At 59.9% G+C, this 22,497-nt stretch overlaps 2 protein-coding genes across 4 annotated transcripts; one reads left to right on the forward strand and one right to left on the reverse strand.

The window, feature by feature from the left end:
• The first annotated feature begins 7,147 nt into the window (after positions 1–7,147).
• On the forward strand, positions 7,148–14,719 carry CBX2 (chromobox 2). The gene is made up of 5 exons (XM_054847058.1): positions 7,148–7,237; positions 7,316–7,359; positions 7,924–7,989; positions 9,734–9,803; positions 10,295–14,719. The coding sequence occupies exons 1-5, from the start codon at positions 7,166–7,168 to the stop codon at positions 11,642–11,644; spliced, it is 1,602 nt and encodes a 533-aa protein (XP_054703033.1). The 5' UTR covers positions 7,148–7,165; the 3' UTR covers positions 11,645–14,719.
• A 2,724-nt stretch (positions 14,720–17,443) lies between these two features.
• CBX8 (chromobox 8) lies at positions 17,444–21,952 on the reverse strand. Of its 3 annotated transcripts, none has more exons than XM_054846992.1 (5): positions 21,812–21,952; positions 21,325–21,368; positions 21,058–21,123; positions 20,893–20,959; positions 17,444–20,713 (listed from the first exon to the last, which is right to left on the reverse strand). In XM_054846992.1, the coding sequence occupies exons 1-5, from the start codon at positions 21,878–21,880 to the stop codon at positions 19,874–19,876; spliced, it is 1,086 nt and encodes a 361-aa protein (XP_054702967.1). In that variant the 5' UTR covers positions 21,881–21,952; the 3' UTR covers positions 17,444–19,873. The 3 variants fall into 3 exon arrangements, with proteins under 3 accessions (XP_054702967.1, XP_054702966.1, XP_054702968.1); XM_054846991.1 differs by having other exon boundaries at positions 20,893–20,983; XM_054846993.1 differs by lacking the exon at positions 21,325–21,368 and having other exon boundaries at positions 21,812–21,907.
• Positions 21,953–22,497: the final 545 nt, after the last annotated feature.

The raw sequence follows: 22,497 nt of genomic DNA on the forward strand, positions 1-22,497 counted from the left end.
TTGGACCAGGGACAGTTAATACATGTTGAGCATCTAAAGCAATTAAAAGCATATCTCAGCTCTGAGTGCGCTGGGAGCCTCCTGTAAATGGTGCTGGGCTCTAGCACAGAGTGGACAGCCTTGACACACACGGTGAGGCCCAGCTCGTTTCGGCTGGCCGCAGGGCTGGGCTGGCTGCGGCAGCGGTGTTGGGAGAACCAGCTCTGCTCCAGCAAAGGCAGCCACCCGGCCCGGGAGCCTGGGAGGGATCCCAAAGTCCATCAGTGCTTCCAGCCCCTGCTCCGAGAGCCCTGGGTGCCCTGAGCACTGTTCTGTTTGTCTTTCTGTCCCTTATGGCTGTGGACAAAAATGGGAAATATCCCCTAGACACCCCTGAGCTCAAAACCCGCAGGCAGGGCGGGCCCGGCTGCGCTACTCCATAGCAGCACTCATGAGACTGAACCCATCTGCAGCCCTGAATCAGCTCCTGGGAGCTCTGGTAGGGAGCATTAATCCGTGATGTATTTTGGAGAGACACAAGATGTGGCAGTGACACAGTCAGGACCCCCAGCTCAAAGCAAACCCCCAGCCCCGCAGTTCCCGAGCCCAGAGCCACACAGAGCCTGTGGCGTGTGCCACCCGTCCAGTACCCCCTCCGCAGCGGGGCTGATGCACCCTGGATGCAAAAGGCCCTTGTACGAAGCCAAACTTCTCTCTGCAGGAAGCAGCCCAGCATCCCTCAGCCTCGCCGGAACTTAGCAGACAGGGAGCAGGACACCCCCCATCCTGCAGCCCCGGTCCCTGTCCCCCCAGCAGGGCGTTAGCATGGCAGCTGCCCCAGACCCCATCCCAGATGCTGAAGTGCCTCTCCCCAACTCTGTGCCTCATCTCAGGGGCTCGATAAACATCTGTTGCCATAGAGACTTGCTCGCGCTGCCTTCCCTGCATCACCCAACGAGATGAAACAAGAGACGCACGCTCCACTTGGAAAAACAGGAAGAAAATGTTTGGCTTGAAACTGTGCTGGGGGTGGGGGTCAGGCCGGCAGCACGCAGAGCAAACAGCCTGGCAGCAAACAACGGGGAGGCTCCAAAAGGGGAGCTGCACGGACCAGTGCTGCATATATTATTTAAAATAATATTAATAATAATAGTGCATAGTAACTTTCCCAGTGATCCTGCTGGCAAGCTCAGGACTTTCCTCACAGATCAGCACAACCGTGTCCGTTCTACGGACAGAGGCAGCCAGGTTGTTTGTGAAGTTGGTATCCCAGAGATCCCGGCAGTCAGAGCCCGCAGCGCTCATAACCAAACACTGTGCCAGGCTCTGCACGCCCCGTGCCGGGGTCCTCAGGGTGCCCGGCAGTCGACTGCGGCAGGTACAGCACAGGATGCTCGCAGGGCTGGTCCCAGTCTCATTCCCAGACCCACACAGGCAACGTGGAGTTCATAGTGACCAACCTCCTGATGGAATCCTTACCTAGCAGCTGATTTCTGCCTCAGTTGTGAATGGGAATTTAGCTCCTGATTCAACAGGCACTGTTTCAGTGAGACAGGGGCTCTGTCGGAAAAGTCTCCTGTGAGGTAGATACTGTTCTGGCTAAAGGCAATATCCCTGCTAGGAAGATTTCCATTGCACCTGAAATCATACGGCTCGCCATTAGACATACCCTGGAGCAGCTATTTTCACTTGGAGGGGAGGAAAGAAAAAGAAAGCACTGAACATGGTATTTCTTTAGTCCAACCGTATTTACGGCACAGAGCATCCTCCAAACTTGGTGTCTCTGAGCACCGCAGGAACCGGGAGGATCCCCCTCCCTGGCCAGAGACCCGGCCCTGCTTCTCTGTCCCCCCGCTGCTGCCCCCCGGGCGCCCACCCACCCACCCGCGTTTGACTAAATCCCGACTTGCCCCTGGGACCGGCCTTTGCTGCTGCTCCAGCCCTCGCCGCCCGGCTCCACTCCGCCGGTCCCGCCCGGCTGAGCCGCGGTGTCGTCCCGGTGCAGTCCCGGTGCAGTCCGGGTGCAGTCCCGGTGCAGTCCCGGCAGCCGGCGGGCGGTGGCTCCCGAGCCGCGCTCACCGCCCAGCGTCCCACGGCCCCCGGGAGAGCCCGGCACCGGCGGGGCGGGGGGGCAGCTCTTGAGAAAAGTCCGTCCAGGAGCATCTCGTCGGTTGTTAAACTCGCGGTGCCCGGAATTACCGGCTGCTCGCCCAGCTCCGGCAGCTGCCCCGGTGCCATAAACTGCCGCCAGGTCTCGGTGTGAAAGGCCTGGGTGGCTTCCACGGGGAGGAATCCCCTCCCGGTGCTGCTCGGTAACCATACCAAGCCGAAGCTCTCAGCGGCACGAGCCTGGGACCCACCTCTGGCAGCTGCTGAGCCCGGGGTGCTCCCCAGCACCCAGCACCCATTGCAGCTCTGGCTGCGCCAGAACGTGCAGGGTCGCTCCAAGTGATGCCCTGGAGATTCACGTCACACACTTACTTAAATCTTCCGGTCCTCTCCTCCCCTCTGACAACACGGCCCCAGAATGACGGATGCTCCGAAGTCCCAGGCTGGGCGGGTGAGGCAGATCCTTCCCCCCGTGGGTGTGAGGAGCTTTAACCCCACAGACACGCGGAGCTGTGAGAGCCTAAACCGGCTGCTGACCCCCTGCTCCCCAGCCCAGCACCAGTCTCAGCCAGCCTCTCCCTGGGCAAACCCTGGAATCCAGAAACCACTGGCAAATTTTGCATGTTCCAGCCCCTCCCTTTGCATCTCATCTCACACCTCGCACACCTTCACCTTGTGACGTTTCCACCAAACGTGTCCCCAACAGACAAAGCCCTGCCTGGTCTTGCCGGCAAACCGGGCACTGGTTTGTGCCGGTGGACACGGTCGCTGCCCGAGGCGCAGCTGGGCTCAGCCGAGATCCCTGCTCCGCAGAGTGCTGCCTCTCCCCCCGCCCTCCCGTCCCCACGTAATTCATTCCCCACCGCCCCCCTCCCCAGGGCTGGGGGTCACACAGCAGGGAGGGCCCTGCTGTGCATTGCATCCCAATTTGCTATGCATTTCCACACCATTTGCTTCCCTTTCTTTTTCCTGCACTAGAAAGATGCTGGCTACCCAGGGGTCCCAACTGCTCCAAGATGGCAACATTACAGCAAACGTATACATACATGTATTTATTTATGGCATACACACACTTTGCAGGAAAACTGCTGCCTCTTGAAATGCCCGGTCTGGGGATGGCACGTGCCCCCACAGTTCCCGCACACAGCCGCGGGGCCCGGACACGAAGTGCTGCTGGACATCCCATCCCGCAAGCTGCACAGTTCCGTACCCAGCTGCGCTCGGCTGAGGTACCCAAATGATATGCAGATCTCTGTGCTTCAGTTGGCTGATGCCTTGGGAAAACAACCACCATTTGCCCACAACAAACAGCTATGGCCCAGCCGCTCCCCGGGCTGGCCCCAGCTTCATCCTCTGAAGTCAGGAATATTCTGTGCACTCGGCATCCCCTCAGAAAACCTCGTCACTATTATCCCTGGCCCACGAAAGCACCGAGCCCACAGTGCTGGAGGGAAGCACGGGGCAGCCCTGCCAGTGCTCCCTCTTCCTGGTGGGTCCAGGTGCAAAGACAGAGGCCAAGTGCCCCCTGGAAACAGCCACGGCCCTGACCCTCACCCTGCGCCTCCCCGGCCGGGGCTCTTTGCTCTGCAAGCCCCCGGGGAGTCGCCGCGTCCCTCGCCGCTGGTACAAAGCCCGACAGGACGGGCTCTCGCTCCTGGCCGATGCCCAGCCCTGCCACGCTCACTGCTGCAGCCCTGCTCGACGTGCCTGCTCCAAACCCTCTGACCGCCAGCAGCACCACTGATTTCAGCAGGAGGGGCCGGTCTTCGGGTGAACACCTTGCTCTGACAGCAAACCTCCCCCCCCCCAGAGTGACAGCCCCCCGCTGCCCACATAACGCAGGGTATGTGGCATTCCTGGCATGTCCAGCATACTTGGGAAGAGCTACAAAATTATGTTCCACCAGATTAGCTCAGGAGTCTGAGTCTCATTTTTAAGATGCCAAAGGTTTTCTCAGTGACTGCTGAGTTTATTGGCCCTGCCGTCACTTAGCTCTGTTTGAGCTGGGGAATGTGGCAGCCAAGCCATTTACCGCGTGTTCCCAGGTCTCTCTGGGAAGATGAAGTCGCTGTCAGGGACAGAGAACGCTGAATCCAAAGGCACTCGCAGGTGGAGCCGCAGCTTCGGCAGCAGCGGGCAGACATCTCCTCCCGCGCCCCCCGGGAGCTCTGCCCCAGGCAGCAGCCAGCGCCGGTGCAGCCTCTGCGGGCGGCTCCGCCAGCGGTGCCCAGGGAAGCGCCGTCGCTGGGATGGTCCCCTCTGGCCAACTCAGCAGAAAGGGGACATCCCGCTGTGCCAGGACCCGTAAACCCCCCCATTTCCCTTCGCAGCCCCAGCCCTCCTTGCCCTCAGCCCCTGCCCTTCCTGGGGGGGCTGGAGGCAGCAGCAGCAGGCAGACGGGCAGGGGCAAAAGACACTCATGGACAATTTTTTTTTTTTACACTGAAACATCTTGAAATGGCAAAGAGAAAGCCAGGCAACCCTGGGCCAGAACCGGGAAGGGGCAGGCAGCTACGCTTCCAGCAGGATCCTCTTGCTGTTGCTGCGCCTAAGAGCAAACGATCTGAACGGGAATGTTAAAACTCATGAGGTTTTAACGTATAAACAAATGTAGGATTTTTTTATTTGCTTCCTGTTTTTGTAAATCTTCAAAGCCACGAGTTCAGGCTTTTTTAATGCTTAGAGTGATTTGGTTTCTATCTTTTCCTTTTTCTTTTCTGAGAAAAAGTGAGATTTTTCATTTAACCACACAGCTTCATTAAAGACATCAAATAATAGGAAACCTGCGATCAACCTGAGAAAGATGCTGCCCCAGAACAGACGACAGGCAGGGCTTGGTGTGCTTTGTGCTCCCAGGAAGCACCTGCTCTGCCCCAGCCATCACTCACAGCTTCTAAACCACGCAAAATAACCTGCAGCTCCAAACTGGGGAGAACTGGCAGAAAGCACAGAGCCCACCGCAGCCCAGGCGCTAGCCAGGACCGATTCCCAGGAAACCCCCGGGGATATAAAGGAGATTTCCAGTCCACGGAGCAGCGCAACCCTTTTGCCCCAGACAGGCAAAGGGGACTCGGCTCCCCGTCGAGGCGGAGGCGTGAGCAGGAACGCGGGCGGTGGGGGGGGGTGTACAGCATTCAAGAAACGTGGGTCATTGCTGGAAATGACCTGCTCGGGGCTGGCAACGAGGGCTCAGGGACAAAGCTGCCCGCGCCAGGCACCAGCTCCAAACGCTGCACACACTCAGCCCCCCAAGGACACAAAAGCCGAGGGCTGCGCCCGCTTCCCATCCCCAGCCTCTCTCGGGCTCAGCGAGCAGAGAACGGAGCACCTCGGCTCACACCAGCCTTTTCTTCTTCGCTCGGGGAAGGAAGAGAACAGCTATTCCAATCCTGCGTCCTCACCAGGATGCCAGCACCGAGTGGTGGCTGGGAGAGCCCACCCGGCGTTACCCGAATACGGGGCTCATTTCCCGGCGGTGTTCGAGCCAGATGCCAGCAGCTGGGCCAGCCCCACGCCCTGCTCACCCCCAGCACTCGGCACAGCCGGTCACTTGAGCCGCACACACACCGCCGTGAATGCCGTATTGTGCACGCACACGGCTCATGCGCGCGGGGATGGAAAGTCGCACACATTTTTTTACTAAAATTTAAGACGTGCTGCATACAAAGAGCAGAGCTGACGAAAGGTAAATTAACTCTAAAGAAAGAAAAAGCGCACAGCTGGGTTGCATTTCTGCGTCACCTTCAGTCAAAAAAAAAAAAAATCCTTCTAACAGTTCCCCTGGTCAGCGAGCAACCCCAGTAATTGTAAAAAGAAAACAATAAAACGTGATAGCGCTCGACCTGGGACAATTACCCCGCACTGCCCCAGCACCCCAGGCACACCCACTGCCCTGCAGAGCCCGAGCCAGCCCCGCTCCGCTAACGAAGCAGCTATTTTCCCCTTCCATCATGCAGGGGCTCCCCAGCAGCGACGTTATCGCCTGCAGCGGGAACAGCCCAACGCGCCAGCCTGGAGCTCAAACGGCTTTTTCTAAATCCAGCATCGCTTACCGGAGACGGCACTGCCCGGGGTTCGCGTGAGGCCCCGCGCACAGGACACCCCATCGCCCGTCCGGATCCCGCTCAGTCCCTGCGCACCGCGGGCACCCAGGCGCTGGGGCTACGGAAATTCATTTCCCTCTGGCTCCTGCACAGTTAATCGCAGGCTCCGGGCCCGCGGTTGTAAACTCCCCGAGGTGCTGACTCATCTTCTTCCATGCCTGTGAAGCACCATATTTCACTGCTCCACGCCCACAGCGCACAACCGCGGTGCAGCAGCTCCTCGCGCCGCCTTGCACGCCCCGATGGCGCGCGGTGCCGCGGCGCGGTCGTTACCGCGGCTCGGTGGCGGGGAAAGCACCGTGGGCCAGGCCGTACCGGGCTCCGAGCCTGGAGCTGACACCGCGAGATGGGTTATTCACCCGACTGCCTCCCGCCGAGGAAATACGCTTTATTCCATCAGAATCTACTATTTCAGAACCAAACACGTGCAGCTCGGGACCGGCAGGGACCGGCGGGGGCGCAGCCCGGGCCCGGGGGGCGCAGCTCCCGCCGCCGCTTCGTCCCCGGGCGGGCCCTCGGCCGTGCGGGCAGGGCCGCGGAACCCGCGTCCGTGCAGGCGGCGAACCGCGCGGGGCCGGGCAGGGGAACGCGCACACACACACACACACACACACCCCCCCCGCGCCCAGGGGAACAAAGCCCCGGCCCGGCCCATTGTCCCCGCTCCGGCCGGGCAGCGGCCGCCCCCCGCGCGGGCAGGAAGGGGAGGGGTCGCGCGCAGACAATGCCTCCCCCCCCCACCCCGCCGGCACGCCCCGCCCTCCGCTCCCCATTGGCCGGCGGGGAATTTGGGGAGCCCCCCTCCTCCCTCCCCTCGCTAGTCCCCCCCCCCCCCTCCCCGCCGGGGGCGCGCACGCCGCATTGTGCCGAGGGGCGCGCGGGGATGGGGGGGCGGGGGCGCGCGCAGCCGCCGTCGGGGGCGCGCCCGGGGGCTCCCCTTGTGTGTGCGTGTGCGTGCGTGCGGGGCCGGGGCCATGGAGGAGCTGAGCAGCGTGGGAGAGCAGGTCTTCGCCGCCGAGTGCATCCTCAGCAAGCGGCTCCGCAAGGTGGGACCCGCCGCGCCCCCCGCCGCCCCCCGCCGCCCCGGCCGCCGCTAACGCGCCTCTCTCGGTCTCTCTCCGCAGGGCAAGCTGGAGTACCTGGTCAAGTGGCGAGGCTGGTCCTCCAAGTGAGCGGGGCTGCGCGGTGCGCGGAGCGGTGCGGTGCGCGGTGCGGTGCGCGGCCGCGGGGGTGCCGCCCGCCCGGCCGCTTTTGTTCGGGCCGCTCCTTTTGTTTACAAATAAGCGCGGCCGCGGCCCGGCCCTCCCTGCCGCCGCGTGGGGCTCCGCTCCCCGCCCCCCCCCCCCCTCCCCGGGCCGGACCGGACCGGCCGCCCCCCCCCCCCCGGAGCGTCCCCCCGGCGGGCAAGCACCGGCCCCGCGCCCCCCTGCTGAAACCGGAGCTCCCCCGGGATGCGCGGGGCTCGGCTCGCCCCGCGGCGGCGTGGCCGTCCCCGTCTTTCCCCCCCCCGCCCCATCTGCCTCCCCCGGCCCGTTCTCCCCTCGGGAGGGGGTGTACCGGCCCCCGGTGCGGGGATGCCCCGGTCCCCGCGGGGCCCGGCGCCGGGTGCTCGGCCCGGGCGGCGCGAAGGGCCCGTTTGTCCTCGGATGAACTCCCCGGTGCTGGGTCGGTAACGGGGGCGGCGGGGAGCACCGGCCCCCCGCTCTCGCCCAGTCCGTGTCTTCTGTTGCAGGCACAACAGCTGGGAGCCCGAGGAGAACATCCTTGATCCAAGACTCCTCCTCGCTTTCCAAAAGAAGTGAGCAAACTATAAATATTTCTAAGCAAACGATAAAGTCAATTAACTTCTAATTGGCTGCGCGTGCGGTGGAAGTTGTGGAAACAACAGATTGAAGCTCGCCGTGCCTTTTGTGGCACAGCCCTTTTGTTCATCTCCTGGAATCACAGTTCAGGTCCACCTAGGACGTCAGTCCCTGGGCTGGGTAAACACGAAGAATTTATGGCCCGGTGCACAATCTGGTTTTGCGCTGGCTGTACAATGGGAGCGCGGCAGCGCCCAGCAGAGACCTTTGGCTCGTTCCCCGTCCAGCGGTCGGGGCCTCGCTCTGCTTGGGGGGCAACTGCCGGCCCCAGGGACTGCAGAAATGCACTTCTGGAGGGCGCAGCTATGAGAAGGTGAGGAAGTAAGGGGTGGGAGAAAATGGTTTCCTCTGTCGGGGCTGGGGCTACTGCCCAGAGCCGAGCGGGGACCGGCAGCTATTACACACCAGGAATCACACACGGAGGTAAAAAAGTAGCCAGCTGGCTACGGTAAGCACAACGCTGCCAAATATTTTGTCTCCATATTAATAAAAATCATTAAAGTTTATGATAGGATTTAATTATAACTTGTTTCTGGATCCATTTTTTCAAGAATGGAATCTGGTGGTTAGTGCAGACAGCGCTGTGTTTAATTAGCCATATGTGTTACAGCTTAACGCTGTCCTTTTTAAACGAAGAAATACGAAATAGTATAGCGATCTGAAAACACTCCTATATGATCACCTCAGGCTTTGCGTGGCTGCCACCCTGGGCCACCACGTCCAGACCAGGAGGTACAGGAGATGTGAAATGAGCCCAGCGAAGGAGAGAACTTGCAGAGTTTCCAGGGAATGCATTTGCTTTCCCTCCGCACGGAGGCTGTAGTGCTGCTCGCTGAGCAGAGGGGAAGCTCAGCTCTGCAAGTGTGTAAGTGAGGCAAGGCTTGGCAGAGAGGGGGCAGATCTTCCGTTTGCCTGATCCCGTTGTACCAGAAAAACTGCAAATCTCGCCATGAATCGGAAGAGCCGCCGACTCAGGATGGGTAACGCCATGCGGTCCATCGCTGACCGCCAGAAGCTTCTTGCCATGGGGATGTTATTGTAGCAAACAGGGATGCAAACAGGGACTGGGGGAAACAGTGGGAAGGTCCTGCGTGGCAAAGGATTTGGGCTCTGCGATTAGTTGGGTAAATACATTTCAGCCATCCGTGCAGTTCAGGGTTTCTCTTTCCTTTCACCTCTCCAGTAAATCAGGGCAGATGCCTGCTGCTGAGCCAGCTGGGTACCCCGATGTCCAGAGCGCTGTCCTTGTTCTACAGCCACAATTTTCATAATTTTTTCCTCACTCTGTAGTTCTTTTTCTTGCATTGTATCGCATTCATGGCCCAAGTCTTCCAGCGACCTGTGCCGGTCCCGCAGGGTAAATGGTCCAGATACCACCTGAGGGAGGTTTAAGTACCTGGGTTTCTGTACAGTTCTTGGGGTTCCTTGACTGCATTCGAGTGTGGTGTGCCCATAATAGCATGGGTTCAAGGAAGTGGTCTGCTCAGAGCCTGTATCATCGCATGTCGGCAGGGGTTAAGGACACCCCCAGCCGCTGCTCAGGTGCTCAGACAGGAGCTGAGCCCACAGCATCCTGAGCAAGGGGGGGTTTAATGACAGAAGAAAGGGAGGAACCAGGATGATTTTGTATGGGTTTTTTTTTTCCTCCGTGCAAACATTGTCCTTAATCGTTTTTTTCAGGGAACACGAAAAAGAAGTGCAGAATCGGAAGAGGGGGAAGCGGCCCAGGGGCAGGCCCAGGAAACACGTGGTGAGTCCTCGTGGTGGTGGAAATTCACGGCTGCTGGGAAATCCAGTGCCGGAGGGGCTCTGGCCTTGGAAGGCACCAGCGAGTGTCTGCCCGCAGCGCAGGGTGCGGTGGATGCTCAGCCTCTGGAGGGTGTGAGGACCCAGCGATGCCTGCAGACCCCGGGTTAGGGGCTTTGAGGATTGCAGTGGTGGGTGGGTGGATGAGGACGCCTGCGAGGAGGACATCTCTTCACCGCTGCGATGGCAATGGCATAGAAGGAGCCAGAAGAGTTCCCTGGCACCAGGGTCCCGCCTGGTGCTTAAGCCAGTATTGTACTGCACGCTCCCTAACTCGTTTTATGGCAGAGGACGCGCAGATCAGCTAACGCGGAGAAAGAGCCCGCGTGTGCCTGGGGCACCTGGCCAGGCAACGCTGCAGGGTCTGCAATGCCTGGAACCAGTCTTGGGTAATGTGTGTTAACTCTTTCCCTGTCTCTCTCTGTTGCTTCGCAGGAACCAGAGATGCCCGCAAAAACTAAGTCAAGTAGCTCCTCTTCCTCCACATCCTCCTCTTCCTCCTCCTCTGATGAAGAAGATGAAAGTGACCTCGAAGCAAAGAGAGGTCCCCGCAGCAGAGAGACTCACCCCGTGCCGCAGAAGAAAGCTCAGATCCTGGTGGCGAAGCCTGAAATGAAAGACACTTCTAGGAAGAAGCGTGGGCGGAAACCTCTTCCCCCAGAGCAGAAAGCGGCTCGGAGGACCGTGAACCTGACAAAGGTGCTGAAAACATCCCGGAAGGAGGTGGGCAGCAGCGCCAAGCTGATGGGGAAGCTGCAGCCCCAGCACAGCGCGCAGGTCTCGGGCATGGCCATGCTGAAGGACCCGCCGGGTGCCTTGGCCGGGCTCAGCTCGGGGGGTTCATCTGCAGAAAACCTGCCCAACATGATGAAGAGCGGCTCCGCGAGCCCAAACCGGGCCATCAGCTGGCAGAGCTCCATCGTGCACTACATGAACAGGATGTCCCAAAGCCAGAACTCGGCAGAGACCTCGCCCCTGGGCAGGCTGGCACTGAAGTCCCAGGCATCCAGTAAGAGCGGCTTAGGGCTGGACTTAAAAATGAGGAACCAGAAAGGATCTGGGGAGCTGGGGCTGAGCATGCAGGGACCCAAGACTGCTAAGGCTCCTAGCAGCGGCGCTGGAGGGGACCAGAAATCGGGGTTTGCTGCGGGAGGCCAAATGCTGCACAATGGCAGCAAGACGCCTGCGAGCTCATCCGGGGCCGGCAGCCAGCCGACCTCCAGTCAGGAGCTGAACCTCCAAGCTCTAAACCTGCAGAGCGTCAAAAACGGGCCGAGCGCGGCCGTCGGGAGCAGCCTCCCTCGCCACCTTTGCAGCGCCCTGTCCAAAGGCTCCGGCGGTGGCGTGGCGGCAAGCACGGGTGCTGCCAGCACAAAGGGCGGCACAGCGGGTGCCGGGTCGAATGCTGCCAGCCCTGGCGTGCTCTCGGGGGGGGACGGTGGCAAGAGCGAGAAGCAGGCGCACCGGGCGGGCGACAGGGACTTGGCCAAAAGCGGCACAGCCGGCACGCAGGAGGGGCACGCGGCCACGGAGAACCGCAAGCCGTCTGCCCTTTCTGAGATGAGCACAGGCGAAGAGACCAGCTCGGATTCGGACCGGGATTCGGCTTCCTTCCCGGGCGTGGGTCAGAATATGTCTGTCTCCATCCAGACCAGCCAGGACTGGAAACCCACCCGCAGCCTGATCGAGCACGTCTTTGTCACCGACGTCACCGCTAACCTGATCACAGTGACGGTCAAGGAGTCCCCCACCAGCGTCGGGTTTTTCAACCTACGGCAATATTGAGCTAGGGAACATGAGAGAAGGGGGAAGGTCCTTCGGCCTCTCCCTCAGCTTTGCCCAGCTCTTCCATCAGGTTTTTCTTTCTTCAAGTGAACACGGAGACCTCGTCAGACCTGCTGGGACTCGTGTCCAGGGAGGCTCGAGAGAGAGACGCAGTGAAACCTGCTCAGAACTGCCAGTGGGTCGATGGATCCCTCCCGGCTTCTCCCCATCCTCCCCCGGAGCGGTGTCCCGAGCGGAGGTGGCTGATGCCGTTCCCCGGGAGCAGGGCACCGGTGCTGCCGGGGGTGACAGGCTGGCAAGTTTTGAGCCAGGCTTCACTGTACACGGGTTTCTTTGCTTTACAGCTTGAAATGGCAGATGACCAGGTCTGCGGCTCTCTGGCAGCACGGAGAGGGTGTGGGAGAGGAAAAGGAGCTCCTTTTCTTTCCTCTGGGCTCCCCGTGAATCTGTCAGTGAGCTGTGGGGAGTCGCAAGTCAATCCAAATGAGACAGCCGCTGCTCCCAGCCCTCGGGGGTTGCTGGGGGGCGGCTGTATACGGGGGTTTTTCAGGGTACACTCAGCCCAGCCACCCCCCTGGGCAAGGTCACTTCCAATGATTGTGAAGTCCACGATGTTTCTGTTGTGGTTTCCAGCTGATAGGGAAATATTGTTTACATTTTTTATTAAGGACAAATCCTTTTTTTGAGGGAGGGAAATAAACCCAGTCTAGGGAAGACTGAATCCTGGATGCCACTGATGAGTCGGGCATCAGAGGTGCCTCTTTCAGAGCAAGGGAGGCTGGCAGTGGGCATCTCCTTGCCGCCGGGGGAGGGTCCTGCCTCGCCAAGGGTGGGAGCCAGCGAGAGCCGCTGGCTTCTTTGCAGTGACTTGGCTTTCAGATGAGAGGGAAGCCCAAATTGCTGTGCAGCCCAGGGAGCCCCAGCACCGCTCCTCTGCCCCGTCCCAGCACTGCCGGCGTCTGCCCTCCCCTTCAGCAGTTCCAGGCACTCGTAGGGACCGAGCCGGGGAATGTGTTTGTAAGTCTTGCAGAACGCGCGATCCCTTCCAGCGGCAGGCGGGTTGGTCCCCGGGCTGCCGGTTGTCTGTGAGGTCAGTGCTGGAGTTCAGCTGAAAAGCAGCACCCGGGCAGAGCTGGGGGTGAGCCCTCCCTGCTGGGACCCGGCCAGATCCAGCCTCCAGTCCAGCCCTGTGCTGTGGATGCTTGCTGGGTTTGCTTTACGCTGATCATCCACGTTTTTCTCCCAGCACGGGACTCAGAAGCTGGTCAAGGACACCTGCACGGGTGGTCCGGAGTGGTAGGAAAGGGCAGGAGAGGAGGGAGCTGGGGCAGGGCCAGGCGGCAGCAGCGGTGCTCGCACCACTGCCCACCCCATGGGCTGTTCCCTGAGGAGCCGGAGGGTCGGCAGCAGCCGTTCGCCTTCATCTTGCCGGGGTGTTCATTTTGGCTTGAAATTGCAACCAGTAATGGCTTTTTTACTGAGGTCTTTTTTTCCCAACTGTAGCTTACTCTCGGAAGCCAAAATTAGCAGCAGTGGTTCAGGCAGAGTTTAGTAGCATTCGAGGTCATTTTAGTTCTGTTAATGCTGAACTCCTTTCTTGGAGGAGATGAAAAGCCTGCAGTCTGCCAGGTCTCGGTGCGTGGCTAGGAGGTGCCCGAAGAGCTGTCCCGCCGGCATCCCCGGGGTGGCTGCTCGGTGTGCACATGAACAGGCACGGCTTCGGGGTCAGCCTTGCTGCGTGACTGACCTGGCACCGGGACGGGCATCTTCCTTTGCCAGAGGCAGGGGCACTCGCAGTGTCGTCACACACAGGAGTGCAGAGATAAAGGAACCAAGCTGGGGGTACGGGTACCCCCCCGACGCATCAGCCCACTGCAGTCGCGGTTGCTGCCGCTGGCTGGCGGCAGTGCAATTCTCAGGTGAAGTGAAAAGCCAGCGCTGGCTGCACGCGCTGCCCAGTCGTTCAAGGAATGGATGGTCATTCCCCGAGCGGCGGCAGCAGCCTCTGCCAGGGTGGACTCCTGCGCTCCAGAGATGCTCTCCCTTAGCTTTTGTATTTAATCCCCAGCTGTCGTGTTGGTTGTGGCTTTGAGTTTGTTGTGTTATGGAGCTGAGCACGGTGTCCTGCGTGAGCCAACGGTGAGCCGGGATGGGTGGAAGCGTATCAATGCTTTGCAGCAGGACCTGTGCAGGCTTTTTGGGCAGCTCCAGTTCTGCCCCAGTACAGCCAGGCAGTCTTGAATGTCACCTTGCCACGGTGTCGGGCAGCCTGGGGCAGGGGGTTTGCTCCCGGCTGCCCGCAGAGGACTGGCGCAGCCCTGCTCTGCTGCTGGCTGCCTGGCACAGCAACGTGCTGCACGTTGTTCTGCAGGCAGAGGGGAGAGGAGGGAGCATTGTCCATGGAGGAGGTTCCCAAGGACAGAGTTTCTGTCGAGCTCCACGATACCAAATGTCACAGCCTGTGCTGTTTACCTTCTAGTCTTTAACTTTGCCAAACAAGCTATTGTTGCTTTGAACAGTCCAAGGAAATGTTAGCCTGTGTCAGCAGAACCAAATGCTCCAGGCATGGTCTCTGCTGGGTGTGCTTTTGTGTTGGGGATACGAGCGTTTTGGGAGAAGAATCAAGGGATCTGGGAGCGCAGGGGTGACGCTCTTCCCCGCACACCAAATGTTTGCTACTTGGCCTTTGCAAATCCAAACTGAACGACAATGTGCCTTTCGGACCGTCCTTATCTCAGCCTTGTCTGCGACAGCGGTCCCACGACAGGTTTGTGCCTATGCAAAGCGGGGTGGTCACAGGGTCCCGGGGACAGCCGTGACACTGACGGGGAGCGGTGCCCTCATCCCCAGCGGGACGCCCAGCCGTCACGCAGAGCCCTGCCGCAGGGCTGAGGGACGCTTGCTGAGGGGAAGCCGGCCTGGCAGGGATGCCTGGAGCAATAGGATGTGGAGGCTGCTGTCACCCCGGGGAAAAAACATCTGCGGATGGTCCCAGAAGGGGTCAGGCACCAAGCATCCACAGAGGGTGCAGGAGACGAGCCGTGACGGTGGGTGCTGTGCTCGCTGCGTGCTGGCTCCAAGACGGCTGCTCCCTCCAGAGCCCCCGTGGAAGCTGAATTGTGTTTCTCTGTGTGGGGGCTTGCTCTGGCCTCTTGCGTATCCCGATGGCGAGCGGCTTTCCTCCATCTCCCCCCGCTTCCCAGGCGTGTCCCCTCCCGGTAGCGGCAGGACTCTGCTGTCACCACTTGCTATTGTGCCTTTCGCTCACCAGCTGGTTCAATTCCAAAGGTCTAAGGATGGTGAAAATTATAATCCAGAAATTTTTCTGACTTTTGTCTCCTCCTGCGCTCCTTCCCCGGCCCCTCCCCGACCTCGTGTTTCAGGCTCTCGGCTCTCCCGGCAGCGCTGGGGTGTCTGAGCGAACAGTTCCTGTTGGAGTTTGCCTCTCAAAGGCACATTATGTGAGTGATTTACTGTAATCTTTTGTGGACAGGGGTTGAAAGCCGGTGCAGACCCTGTTTACCAGTCAGTACCATTAGTATTCAAGGTCTACCTTTTTTTTTCTTTTTTTTTTTTTTAAGTTTGCTGCTATGGGTTGGAGTGTTCAGCCGTGTGTCAAACAGCCAATTAAAGGTTCGTCATTTGTCATTTTTCTAAGGGGTTTCCGATGTGGAAAGTCCTGCAGTATTTGTATATTGAATGGATATTTTCTCCGGGCATAATCTGGTTAAGCATACTTGTTGTTTTCCATTGGACTGGAAGAGGTGGCCAATTCAGCCATCTTCCCTAGAAACTTAGTCTATTTTTATATATATATTTTGTACCAAAAAAAACTGGAGTTCGTGGAGGGATGGGGATGGTTCAGGGGTCCGGTTCGCCTTGAGTTTCTGAGCTGGGTGTGAAGGGCTCCAGAGGTGGAGAGAGGGTTTTTTTGCTGAAAGAAATTGAGGGATGGGTGAAAACAAACAATTGTTCTTGTAACTTGTGCCAGTCACTGGTTTGATTTGTATGTTTTAATTAAAGAGAGAGAGCCAAATTGTTCCTGTATGACACTTATAATTGCTTTAAACTACAGCTGTTTGTTTGCTTTTATTTTCAGAGAACAAAAGTTGGAGATGTTATTACCCTGGGAAAGCGTAAGGGCTTTGTTGCGCAGGACAGGCGCCCAGCCCACCGAGCGATGCTGGGCTGTGGGGCCGCGCTCGCTGCTCCCCCCCCCCGGGCCTCCGGTCGCCCTCCCGGCACCTCGCATTGTGCGCGGTGCGTTTTCCAGTGCTTCTGGACACTAACGCTAGTGTAGACCCACGAGCTCTAGGCTGCTCTTAATTTATTTGCAGGAAAACACTAGGAGATGGTTATGTCGGGTGGGTTTTTGTGTTTGTTGGGGGTTTTTTAATAACTTTTCCACTGCTCTTTTTTAGCATATCAATAAATATTTTTTTAAACTTTTCAGCCTGGTGTGATCACTGCTCCAGGAGCATCCCCCACACACACACACCCCACGGGGGCTGCCGCTGCCTCGCGAAGCCGCGTTCCCCCGCCGGGGCACCGTGTTCTGTCCCTGCCCCTGCCCGCGGGGTGCCCCCGGGCTGGGGACGGGGGATGCTGAGGGGAACCGGAGCCGGGCAACCCCCCCAGCTCCCTCCCGAGGGTCCGGGCAGGACGCGGCCCCCGCCCTGGCCCCGGCTCCGGCTCCTACCGGGTGGCTGAGCGCGGTCCGCCGGGCTCCGCTGCGGCTGGAGCTCCGCCTGCCCGGCGGGGGGGGTTCAGGTGCCTCTGCTCAGCCCCGGCCCAGCCCGGAGACCCGCCCGGGGGCCGCCTCCAACCTGCGGGACCGGGACCGGGACCGGGACCCGCCCGGGGGCCGCGCTCGGGCCGGGCCGGCCTGGGGAGGGCGCTGCGCGGCCGCGGGAGGACGCGGGGAGCGGCGGTTCCCCGGCCCCGGCTGCCGCGGCGGAGCGGAGGCCAAGCGGCCCCCCGGGGCTCCGCCGTCGGGGCTGCCGTCGGGGAGAGCAGAGCCGGGAGGCGCGGAGCCGCCCCGGCGGGGGGGGGGGTGTGCCCGGCTCCTGTCGGCCGCGACCGGGGGCTCCGCCAGCCGGTACCCCCCGCCCCGCCGTCCCCACCCCCTCCCGCCGCGGCCCGTGTGAAAGGGCCCCCCCGCTGGGCCGGGGGAGAAAGGCGCCATTGTGCGGCCCTTTCTCCCGCTCCTCCTTGACACTCATTTTCCGCGCCCAGCCGCTGACAGCTCCCATAATGCGGGTCCGCGCCTTTCACCCGGCGGAGCAGAGAAAGGAGGTTAATGAGGACACAGCTCAAAACCCCCACCAAAACCACCACCCCCCCCCCCCCCCCCGCTCCGCCTGCGCGGCCGGGGCAGATTTGAATACAAAGGCCGGGCTCGCCGGGCAGCGGTGGCCGCCGCGCCCCGGGCCCCGACCCGCCGCCCTGCCCGCCCCGTCGGAAGGGCAGAACGCCGCGGCCCGGGGCAGAGCCGGAGCCCTGCCCGGTACCGGAGCGCCTTCCCCGGGGCCGTTCCTCGGAGGGGAGCCGTACACGGCACCCGCCACCGCCCCGTCCAGGCACCGCGGGACCCCCGAGGGGGCGGCCCTAGACCTTCCCCCGGCCCCAGCACTGCCACAGCTCCCCCTTGTCCGTGTGGAGGGGGGATGCGGGGCCGCCCGCCCCGTCGGGATCCCACCACCCACCTCCCGACGGTCCCGGGCACCCCCGGCCCCCACCTCACCCCAGGGCCACAAAGGGAAGACAGACACGTTTCTATTTACAAAGTATATATTTAAACTCACATAAAAAGCAGGTCTCATATGGACATTCACGGCTGGCAGAAGACACGTAAGTTAAGCTTCACTTCTGAGACTGAGATTTAGCCAAATCGTTTTTGTACAAGTCTTAGATTTAAATAATTCACACACACACACACACCCCCACGCACACACACTCAGTATATACGTCGCTATATACATACACACATATACACCCACATGTATGTTTTGCTCCCTATACATGTGTGTCAGGACACACACATATACACGGGGCTGGAGTGAAGCACACCAAATCCCGCCCGCACCCCGGCGGGGCAGGAGCGCGGCTCCGGGCTCTTTCACAAAGGGAGGCACCTTCCAGCCTTGGCACGGCGGCAGCGGGAGGACGGGCAGCTCAGTCCCATCGTCATCCCTCCAACAACACACGTGTCCTGCGTCGGCTGCCCTGGCACCGAAACCAACACATCGATTCTTCGTACAAACCAAGTTAAAAATCTCAATTTTACAAAATATGCCTTAAAAAAACCAACCAAACGAAAAAAACAACCGAACAAAAACCAACAAAAAAACCCAACAAAACCCCCAGAACTTGCAGAGATGGCTCCCTTTGTACAGTCAATACGGCATCCTCCTGCTAGGCCGGCTGACAAAGGTCCCCAAAGAAGGACAGGGAAAGGGACCAAGCAAGGTGGAGCCGCAGCTGGGCCCAACCCCAGAGGGCTGCTCCTTGCCCCAGCCCCTTTCCCCACCGTCAGGCCCCGTGTGCTTTCACCCCCGTGCAGGAGCCTTCCGGAGTTCGGCCGGGGCAGCCGGTGATGATGAGGAAGGACAAGGGCGACCTGGCCCAGCCCCAGCGCTACCAGACAGATTTGTGCTTTCCAACCCACAGAGATGCTCAGACCAACGCCTCAGGACGGGGACACCTCAACCGAAATCACAACACGGGTGAAGGACTCGCTCCCCACCCAGGTCAGGCTGCAACCAAGCTGGAGGAAGAAGGGGCGAGCGGAGCGGGGGGCTGCAGCCCCCACGCCTCCCCCACGGCCGCTGCTCGACCCGGCGGGGGAACCCCTGCACTGCGTTCAGAGCCACAAAACCCCACGGCCGTGCCCTGCCCCGGGGCCGGGGAGAAACTCGGCAGGGACCCCCAGAGCCAGGAGACATAACAGGCAAATAAACCACAAAAAGCCACCCGAGTCAGCAGGGCTGCTCACGCACGGGAATATTTTGCCTCTTGGCTATTGTTTAACTAGCATAAGAAAAGGGAAATATTTATTGTCTCTGAATGCATAAAGGTGGCTCTGGGATTTGTCAGAGATGCAGATATTACAAAACACTTTATCTGGAGTCTTCCAACAGTCTGAAGTGAACTGTGTTGGGGGGGGGGGGGGGGGATAAAAAATAATCCACTTTCTATAGCGGCATAAAGCATCTAAATATGGGCAGTGACATGCTACCCTCCCAAACCTCTCTGGCATTTCAGGAATGTAAACAGAGGGGTTTTTTCTTGGGTGGTAATTTTTTTTTTTTTTTAAAGTGGGTGGGGGAACAGAATCAAGCGACCAGACAAAATGAAAACAGATTCTCAGCTCAGTCCCATCTCCCACAACTGCTACGACAACTCTATTAAAGTGCATTTCAGTATCACCCCTCTCAGGAACATATCACACACAAACCTCCTCTTCCTTCACAAGAAAAGGTAATTCAAGTTAATACTCCGCTAGAACAGTTTTCGCCTTTTTATGGATTTCTGCTTTTCCCCACCCCAACTTTGTAGCAACATTATTTTTTTTGTTAGACTGGAAACGCCCCCTCCCCAACAATACTGTAAATTCAAGTGCTTACTTCAACTGTCAAGGGCAACAGTTCTGGATGCAGCACACTTGATTGTACAAGCAACACCTTATATCACAATCAAGAAATCAGGGCACTTTGCCCTCTGAGGGAGTAACACTACCCCCTCCACCATCCATAGCATCATATGAAAAATAATAGTTAAAAAAAACACCCCAGAACATAATTAGCTATGAACATCGTTCGTTATGTACACCGGCTCCTGCAACAGATGCATGATCTCCGTTCGTTCTCAGTTTTATTGTCCTTTCTAAGAGCAACTGAGCAGTCACTGTTGTCTCCATTTAAATAAAACAACTCAGAGTTGAAATATATATATAGATATATATATGCATTTTTTCTTAAATAACATATTTACATCTAATAGAAAATATAACTCTAGAGATAATCTTTCCAACAAAATGTAAGATGTAAAAAAAAAAAACCAAAAAAAGAATGAGTTAATGAATTTAGGACAGTTTCTAAATCCTCTCCAGGAAAAAAAAAAAAAAAGAAATAAAATAAAATAATAAAAAAAAAGGCCCACCAAGCTCTAACCAAGCTCTTGTCTGGATCTGAGCGAAGAATACCCCAGCACCACCTCCGACAGACAAACTCATCGCTTCTCTTTAAAGAATCCTTGGTCCGTGCTGCTCTCCTTGATGGTGACGGTCAAAAAGTTAGAGGTCACATCAGTTACCACCACCTTCTCCAGGTTGTTGAGAGAGGGGCTCCAGGACTCCTCCTCAGGGTCCCCCAGGATCCTGGAGACGGGGATCCTGGCGATGAGGGAGGGCCGCCCTGCCTGGCCCCCCATGCCGTCGCGGTACAGGCTGCCCACGGCACCCGGGCTCACCGCGCCGTGCAGGAGCTTGGGCCCACCGGGGTCCAGCCCCCCCTGCCCCTTGGGGTCCAGAAAGTCTGCCCGGTGCTTGGCCAGCCGGGGAGGGTAGGTCTCAGCAGCTCCCAGCTTGGCACCCGCCTCGGCTCGGTTGGGGCCGGGCAGGGCGCCGGGGAGGTCGGGGTCCTGCCGCCTGGCCAGCTGGATGACGCTGTGTCCCGAGCCAAACTTGGCCGCCCCCGCTGCCGCCTCCTCCATCTTCCTGGCTTTCAGGTAGTCCCCCACCTTGTCCCCCGGGTCCCCCAGTTTCCTCTTGGAAGCGTCCAGAGTCTCCGCCAGGTCCTTGTAAAGCTCCTTCCTGGGCTTCGGGCCTCTCTTTTTGGGGGTCTCCCCGGGTTTCTCCTCCACGCGGATCACCCGGTCCCGGATGCCGTCTCCCTTGGGGGTGCTGGTGCTGGAGCTGCCCTGGGGAGCCAGGGCTATGTTTCTGAGTCCTTCCCTAGCCCGGGACGTGGAGCCCAGCTCCTGGGGGGACCTGCCGGGATACGGCACCCGGATCCCCCTGGAAGAGTCACTGCGGAATTCATAGGTTTTGGCTTTTGCTTTTGCCTGGGCCTGCAAAGAAGATAAATCAACCGGTGACTTTATTATCCTGCCATCCGGCTGCATAATTACAACTTACAAGACAAGAGGCCGCCTTTGCGAGGAGCATCCTCCACGGGGGCCGGAGAGGGACCCGCTCCCCGCTGCAGCCCCGGCCGGCACCGGCACGCACGGGGCTCCGGCCTCCTTACCTTTAGCAGGAAGGTTTTGGGCTTGGGGCCTCGCTTTTTGGGCCCGTATAGCTCCATTTCTCGCTCCCTAGAGGTGTTAAAAAAACCAAAGCTTCAATTCAGCATAGCTACAAGACAGCAACATATTTACAAGCGCAAGAGCTACAGCTAGCAAAGGCCTTGTACCTTTCCTCAAAGGCTGCGAGCAGCCGGGCATCCAGGATGTTTTCCTCGGGTTCCCAAGTGCTGTACCTGGGAGGGGGCACAGAGAGAGGGAACGGCGTGAGGAGCCAGAAACAGAAAAGATAAATAATATAAAAAAAAAAAAAAATACGGGGCATAAAGGAAGGGACCCAAGTTTCCTTCCTACTACAATGGCAGAGCAGGGCTGCAGCGAGCCGTCTCCCCACAGCTCCCCGGCTGCAGAACCCCACGGACAAACGGCCGACTTACTTCTGAGACCAGCCCTTCCATTTTACGAGATATTCCATGCGCCCCTGCAGATGCAAAGAGAAAAATAAATATGCATGGAGGGAAACCGCGATAAACGCCCGCAACAAAGATACACCCGCAATTCCAGGCGTGCAACAAACACGCGCCCGCGGCGCGTGTCAAAAAACAAGGAGGGGGGGGAGGAGGAGAGGGAACGGGGGGGGGGATGCAACAAAAAAAAAAAAAAAAAAAAAAAAAACAAAACCGGGGGGGAGCGCAGCTTGCTAGGCAGGCAGCGGCGGAGCACGCCCGCCCCGCCGGCGGGGAGCGCCCGGGCATGCGGCGGCGGGGAGAAAGAGCCGCCCCCAGCGGGCGCCCAGCCGCAACCGGGCCGGGGCCGCCGCAGCGGCGGGGCCGGGGGAAGGCGCGGGGCCGGGAGGGGGGTGGGGGGGGAAGGGAAGGGGCGCGGGGCCGGCGGGGCGGGGGGGGGGGGGGTGGGGGCACCTACTTTGCGGATGCGGCGCTTGAGCAGGGCCTCGGCCGCGAAGACGCGCTCCCCGACGGCCGAGAGCTCCATGTTTACGCGGCCGCTCGCAGCACACAGGCAGCCGCCAGCGCAGCCCAGACCATAATACTCCGCCCGCTGACGTCAGCGCCGCGGCCCCCCCCCCTCCCCGCCCCCCCCCCCCCGCACTTGTTGCTGGCGGAGCCGGGTGGAATATTCCGCCCGCGCCGCATTGGCCCGCGCCGCGGCCCCGCCCCCCGACGTGCGCCGCGTCCCGATGAGCGCGGGGCGGGGCCGGCGGCGGGGGCGCGCGGGGAGGGAGGGGGGCCGGGATGCCACGCCCCGCCACGCCCTCCGAGACACGCCACGCCCCGCTCGGGGAGGGGGGGGGCGGCACCGGCGGGAGGAGGCGGGGGGGGGGGGCCGCGGCGGAGGAGCGGGGGGAGCGGAGCACAAAGGCGCCCCGGGAGCGCGGGGAGGCGCTGCCGCCGCCGCCGCATCCCTCAGCCCCGGGGCCCGGACGGACCGGCTCCCCGCCAGCACCTGGACGGGGCGCACCGGGGCGGGGGGGGGGGCCCGCGGGCCGTTCCCCCATGCTCTGCGGCCCGGCCCGGCTGCCGGTGCTCGGACAAAGGGAACGGTGTCAGAGGCGGGAGCGCTCACGCACAAACCGCCCCGACCACGGTGGG

This window comes from Grus americana, chromosome 18, assembly GCF_028858705.1.
Source record: "Grus americana isolate bGruAme1 chromosome 18, bGruAme1.mat, whole genome shotgun sequence".
Taxonomy (NCBI): domain Eukaryota; kingdom Metazoa; phylum Chordata; class Aves; order Gruiformes; family Gruidae; genus Grus; species Grus americana.